General features: G+C 45.0%; 1 protein-coding gene across 1 annotated transcript in view; it reads right to left on the reverse strand.

Annotated features, from left to right (window-relative positions):
* The window catches only part of wdr17 (WD repeat domain 17), a gene marked incomplete at both ends in the record, with an annotated part of 35,827 nt that overhangs the window by 3,819 nt on the left and 24,508 nt on the right, over positions 1-7,500 (reverse strand). Inside the window, 3 exons of the mRNA XM_080448006.1 lie at positions 1,427-1,529; positions 4,724-4,865; positions 6,694-6,805. Coding sequence (XP_080304132.1) covers positions 1,427-1,529; positions 4,724-4,865; positions 6,694-6,805 — 357 coding nt within the window. The remainder of the gene's footprint in view (positions 1-1,426; positions 1,530-4,723; positions 4,866-6,693; positions 6,806-7,500) is intronic.

Below are 7,500 nucleotides of genomic sequence, written 5' to 3' on the forward strand. Positions count from 1 at the left end.
CCTCTCTAACATCATCCCGGTTCCAAAATCTGGAGATCTGTCTAAGCCAGACAATTATCGTGGCATTAGCCTGACCTGTGTCATAGCAAAGATGTACAACCGCATGATACTAAACCGGATTAGGGACGCCATTGACCCACACCTGAGGGACAACCAAAATGGCTTCAGAAAGGGAAGGACCACCGTAGGCCAGATCCTGGCCTTAAGGAGGATCATTGAGGAGGTGAAGAAGAACAACTTGACAGCAGTGCTATGTTTTATTGACTTCAGAAAGGCTTTTGACTCAATAGACAGAGGCATAATGCTGAAAATCCTCAAGGCTTACGGGGTCCCCCCGAATCTACTCCGGGCCATAGAGGCCATGTACAAGGGCACAAGAGCCAAGGTGGTAACCCCAGACGGCATCAGCGAGGAGTTCCAAATCCTAGCAGGGGTGCAGCAGGGAGACACTCTTGCCCCCTTCCTCTTTGTCATAGCTCTGGACTACGTGCTCAGGAAAGCCATCAATGGGCGGGAGCAGGAGCTTGGCTTCACAATTACACCAAGGAAGTCTAGAAGAAACCCTGCTATAGCCCTGGCAGATCTAGACTACGCAGATGACATCTGCCTGGTGTCTGACCGCGTGGAGCAGACACAGGAACTCCTGAACAGAGTGGAGGTGGAATGTGCTAAGGTTGGCCTCAGACTGAATGCAAAGAAGACTGAGGTAATCACCTATAACATCAACATGGACCATCCGCCGATTACAACATCAGATGGCAAAGCTCTGCGAGAGGTCAATGACTTCAAATACCTAGGTTCCTGGGTGAACTCCACAGAACAGGACGTTAAGGTCAGGAAGGCACTAGCGTGGAGGGCCCTGAATAGTATGTCAAGAGTATGGTGCTCGAATATCCCTCGACACATAAAGCTAAGCCTATTCCACGCCACTGTGGAGTCTGTCCTCCTGTATGGCTGCGAAAGCTGGACCCTGACACCCACCCTGCAGAAATCCCTGGATGGGTGCTACACCAGAATGCTACGAACTGTTCTGAATGTGGACCAGAACATCCACATTACCAACAAGGACCTGTACGGGCAACTGCCGAGGCTCAGCAAGAAGGTAGCAGTCAGGAGGATGAGGCTGGCCGGCCACTGCCACAGACATCGGGAGCTCCCGGCCAGCAGGCTGGTCCTGTGGGAACCAACGCGCGGGCATCGATCGCGAGGACGTCCCGCGATAACGTATGTGGATGTCCTGAAGAAGGATGTGGGAGCTGAAAGCTCTTCGGAGCTGGCCGGGTGTATGGAGAATCGGAGGGATTGGAGACTCCGATGGAAGCTCGTCTGAGGACGACTAAGAGAGAGCGTTAGGGCACTTTAGAAATTAATAATAACAATAATATTAATATAAATTATGGTATGACATAAAAAATAAGGTTTCTACTCAGTGAGCTTGGTCATGAGGAGGCGGTCCGTTCTGATGTAACTCAGCAGGTCCAGGATTGGTTGGACACTATCCACCGTCCAATCAGATCCACTCAGCTGCTCTGGGGAGGCAGGACATCAACTTGAGTGGCGGGTTAAACACATTCATGGTACAACAGTACAAATCCTCAGTGATAATGCATACATTTATATTCTGAGTTAAAATAACACGTCATCAAGTATTTAAAGTAAGTTAGTAAGTATAGGTCGGAGAGGCTTATCGTCGGTCATCAGCCAGAACGCAGGAGTCTATCCCCGTTTCACAATGCGCTAGAGCAGTGGTTGTCAACCAGTGGTCCGGGGACCACCAGTGGTCCTTGAGGGGGTACCAGGGGGTCCCCAGCAAAATGTGTTAACATAGCGTCACAATCATTTTAACCACTTAGCTTTGGCTATTAAAAAATAGCAGATCTACAAGTTCATAGCGCGGCACCGAATGCTGCGCTATGAGCTTGTAGATCTGCTATTTTTGAAAAATATTGAAAATGTGTGCACATCTTTGAACATATATATATATTTTAAAGCGAACATGAGAGCTGTACTGACTGAGCAACTGGATTTTCAAATCTAGTCCTATATTGCACTGAGCAGAGCAATGGTCACTGAGTTATGGCCATTTAAAGTGTTAAACACTGCTGTAGTGCCCCGTGTGCAATTCATTTTTTTTCCTAGTGTGACTATTCTCATGCCGGTCCCCTGAACAGTGTTTATGGCATGTTTTGTGTGGAATGGAGCAATATGGTAGGCCTGTGGCACATGGCCCTGGTGTGGCCCCATGGTGTGACTATTACCATGGTAGAAACCTGAACAGTGTTTGTGCCAGGTTTGGTGCGGATCGAAGCCATGCCTCGCACAAAGGACCCCAATGGAAACATGCCATAGTGCTTCCTTGGGTTTACAATCCTCTTAACAGACCTTGTATTGAACTGTACTTCCCTGTGCTTGTCTTTGCAAACTGTTAATAAACAAGACCAGGAGACCTGGTTCTGCCAGACCCAGAATGAAGTCCTAGTATGTAACACACCTACAAACCACTTTATAACTGAAGTTCATGATGTCATGAATAGTTCGTGACGAAAGGGGACGAAAGGGGGACAGACTTTTTTGGCTGGGGCCGGGGGACAAAGTGACCATGCCCATGTATGGAGAAAACAGATACAAAGCCTCATGTAAGCCCGACCCCTTGGGTCTGGCAATAATTCAATCGATCGCAAGTCCGGATGTTACGTTTGTGACGTCATGCATGGACAGAAAATAAAAACTCCAAAACAAAAGTTAATTAGGATGTGTGCACTATCATCATGGAGAGCACTACAGATTAGAGGTCGTCGGGTTAGGCATGTAACCCGAAATTCCCCGGTTCCGACCCGTACCCGGCTCGGTCACGGGTCCATTCACAAGAAGTGACTCCGGGTCTCGGGTCTCCGACTGTGAAATGGACGGTTCCACTAATACCCGAGTTGACCCGGCGAGCGGGGGGTCTCGGGGCTCAGACTGTGAAATGGACGGGTCCCCTAAAACACGAGTGGACCCGGCGAGCGGGGGGTCTCGGGGCTCAGACTGTAAAATGGACGGTTCCATTAATACCCGAGTGGAGGGAGGGAGGGGGGTCGCTCAGAAGACAGACTGGCAGTGACGCAGTCAATGACTGGCTGCTATTTATATTATCATATCACTACATAATGTTATATCATTGACCTAAATGGCGATATATTAACAAGGAAAGGATGATTAAAAAATCTTTATGTCTGTATTAGCCTTGATGATCGTCTTGACCGAAGGCTTTGTCTGTATTAGGAACAACTTTGGACAGGTGGAAAACTTTAGTTAAACTTGAAGAGTGGCGCATTACTTTAACTGAGTTACATGATCTTCTGATAGTTGTACTTGAATGTTGACATGAAATAATCCTGTTTAGTATTTCATTACCACGAGCAAAGGCTACAGCGCATATTAACGGCGCTGATCAACACACACGTTGAAAGGCTAGGACAAAGATACCAAGGATTCGACTGTGATGTCACTATGCAACAAGGAAGTAGCGACGGACGCTACGCCATGTTCGAAGTTGGTTTAAAGGTGGTTTAAAGATAGCAAGGATTCGTCGGTGATGTGACATCACTGACGAATCCTTGGACATGTTACTACACTCATTTATATACACCAGTTATATAAAATATTGTCGATTAACGTAACGCTTTGGTTAATGGTTCAAAATGGTAAAATAATCAAGTTAACATCATAGCATGTTGTTACTGGTATACTCTGCAAAAAGCACAATGGAAAATCCAAAGCCAATTATAATGTTAAACAACATTAAAGGGATATTTCACTTTCAAAAAAACTTTGGGTCATTTTATCTTCTACTCAGGCTTTTGTGAGCCCTCCAGACCGTTTTTAAGTTGCTTGATTCGTTATTTAGATATTTAATATTCATTTTATCAGACACGCCCTCTTCCTATACAAACCCATTATAACTTCAAAAATAACGAATCAAGCAACTTAAAAACGGTCTGGGGGGCTCACAAAAGCCTGGGTAGACGATAAAATGACCCAAAGTTTTTTTGAAAGTGAAATATCCCTTTAAATGTTGTTTAAACATTAGAAATTAATGTGGATTATAGTTGGCAATGAAGAAGGATTACACAAATCTAAAACGTGGATTTATTTTGTATTTATAAACTGTCCAATGAGCATTGACTGGGATTATACATCATAACCATGGAGGCTATACATTTAGGTAAGAAAGTATGAAACAAGTCTTATTTAACGCTGGACAACTACAACTAGTAATGACGTTGGCAAACAATTTTGCGTTCGGGTATTTCGGGGCCTCGGGTTATGCACGGGTTCTTGTATGTCACGGTTCTATACGGGTCGGGGTCCGACAGCTCTCGGTACTGTTCGGGTCCGGAACTCAGATTTCTAACAATGGCCCGGGTCCATTCTGTTTCGGGTAATATTTTTGCGGGTCCATTCGGGTATCGGTCCTTCATATTGGACTATGGGCCGGGTCCATTCGGTTCCGGGTAATTTTTTCACGGGTCCATTTGGGTACGGGTTTTTATATTTTACCTGTGAAGACCTCTACTACAAAACAGCTTCAACAATTCACTCACTTTAAATGAACAACACGCACACACACACACACACCCACACCCACCCACCCACCCACCACACACACACACACACACACACACACACACACACACACACACACACACACACACACACACACACATACAGGTGTTTGTACCTTTGACATACTCTATGCCTACAGACAGAGCATTCTCTGGCTCAGGACTCAGCAGGTGGTATTTGACGGCGGTCAATAAATCTCCTTCATCCATGGCCGCCTCCGCCGACGCTCTGCAGTCCTCTAAGAGCGGGAGGCTGCACTGCAATGACACACAATACAATTAGAGACAACATGCCTAGGGGTTCCCAAACTGTATTAGTCAGAAATTAGCTGTGTGGAGTTTTCACGTTCTCCCCGTGTCTCCTAGGGTATAGTAGTTAATACCCTCACAAAAACATGTAGTAATCCTTGTCTCTATACTGCCTCCCCCATGACAGCCGCGCTACGTCCTACCGGGGAAACTCCCCCCTGTCAGGTGATAAGAAGCTACGTCCTACCGGGGAAACTCCCCCCTGTCAGGTGATAAGAAGCTACGTCCTACCGGGGAAACTCCCCCCTGTCAGGTGATAAGAAGCTACGTCCTACCGGGGAAACTCCCCCCTGTCAGGTGATAAGAAGCTACGTCCTACCGGGGAAACTCCCCCCTGTCAGGTGATAAGAAGCTACGTCCTACCGGGGAAACTCCCCCCTGTCAGGTGACAAGAAGGTCAGTTGGTTCTCATGCATTGAAGGAGGCATGAGCTCGGCCCTGGGCTCCCTAGGTTGTGGGGGGAGTGTAGCGCCCAGGATCACTTAAAAAATTGGCACTGGGTGAAAAAAAGGGTTACAAAATTGTGGGATAAAAAAAATGTAAAGAGCACGTGGTACAGTCCTAGGTACCGTCCTATATATTCAATTCATCGACATAGCATAAACAAATATCACAATAGCACATGTCATCAACAAATACAAACACTATAATATGTACAAAGGAGAAAAAGGAAAAATGTCTGCAGTGAATGACAGCTCCTTCCGATGGGAATTTACTTTTACCTCCCCCTGTGGTCACCTGATTCTTCAGGCCAATTTAGAAAGAAAACAGTGATACACATCCTTTAATGGAGGGTGTCAGGGCATTGTGAGCTAGCTAAATTGGCTATTTTCACTAATTGTGGTACAATTAAATAGGGCTTAGTAGCCTGACACTCAGCCTGAATTTTTCATTTCGTTAGACTCCATTATTCATTCTGAAAGCACTCTCAGTGCAGCCGTTTTCTGAGATGGGGGCGTGGCCAAAGTTGGACTCTTTGGCGTTTGGTTCATACTGGATTATCCCGATCCCGATTCGTCGTACAGATTTTCAACCGAGAAAAGCCCGCCTTCGACAGCGTCACCAGACCCTGAATGTGAGGCTAGCGATTCAGGGGGTGGAGCCAGGCTAAGGGCTTAGTGGTTAAAGGAGAAATTCACCCATTTTCAACCTTAAAGGGATAGTTCACCCGAAAAAAATATTTTCCTATCGATTAGTCACTCCATGGAGACTTGAATTCATGGATATTTTTTAGTTTTTGTCGTATTCCTAAGCCTCAAATTATTGGCTTAAGAATGCGACAAAAACTAAAAAAATATCCATGAATTCAAGTCTCCATGGGGTGACTAATCAATAGAAAAAAGGTCATTTTGGGGGTGAACTATCCCTTTAATTTATAATTGGTCCTCACTAATACCAATAATTATAATATGACACCATTTCTGTCTACTCACTCTGTGTCATTGGTTGGTTGTGTACAGTTCAGACACATGCCTACCAGTGACATCATCAATAGGGATTCTAAGCTAAGAGAAACTACAGCCTTTCTTTTCCTGGACAGTTACCATTCTGAAATGGAAGCCATTGTTCTTGAAATGACCAAAACTGCCTAGCGATGATGTCATTGGTAGGCAGGTTTCTGAACTGTCAGCAGCCCTCCTCTGAGACACAGAGGAGGGCTGTGGGACAGAGAGTAGACAATAATTGTGCCATCTTTTAATGAGCAGTAGTGAGGACCAATTATGTGAAGATATGTTGAAAATGAGTGAAGTTCTCCTTTAAGTGATTGCTGACTCACCCTCTGGTGCAGAGCGTTGATGTGCGCGGGACTTCCGGTGTGAAAGGCACAGAGTTTGGCCAATAGCAGCTGGTTGTCAGGGATCATGTGGAGGAGGTCAGCTGACAGCTCCCTGGACGGGAACACAGGAAGGACAAAAATATACCTTTTGAATTATGAATAATTTGTGCATTCACCGCTAGAGCTCCAATTATGTCTTCATCGGATACTTGCTTGGGAAAATACGTTTTTGTACTTTTTTTTGTACACACACAAACAAAACAAAAACTAACAAACAGAAAAGGCATGTATTTGTGAATGTATAGGATTATAGAATGGATATTCTATAGGATTATATTATGGATATGGCCAGATTATAAAACTGGCCATATCCATAATAATTGCATTCTTATATAGATCTGCTACTTTTGCTATTTTCTGTAAGTGTACAGGGTTCAACCCTTTAAAACTGGGAAAGCATCTGTGTCATTTAAAATATTAGAGTTGGCTATTCACAAATAGAAGATCAACAAGCTCACAATGTGTCACTTTGTGCCATGCTGCGAGCTTGTAGATCTGCCATTTTGGAACATAAATTTTGTTCAACGTTTGAAAAACGTTGAATAATGTTGCATTTCTTACACAAATCTTCTCTTCTGGGGGGTCCCTGGTACAAAAAATACGCAAGGTGTACTTTTTGCTGAGGGGGCGGAGCCAAAAGTACACCCTGCGTATGTCACTGATCACATGACCTCAATCAATTATCCAGTTCTAGGCAACATGGAGGCGGGGGGTCTTTTTTCTTATTTCCACACAACAGCTCTAAGG

The sequence above is a fragment of the Gymnoscopelus braueri genome (assembly GCF_963280865.1).
Source record: "Gymnoscopelus braueri genome assembly, chromosome: 2".
Classification (NCBI taxonomy): domain Eukaryota; kingdom Metazoa; phylum Chordata; class Actinopteri; order Myctophiformes; family Myctophidae; genus Gymnoscopelus; species Gymnoscopelus braueri.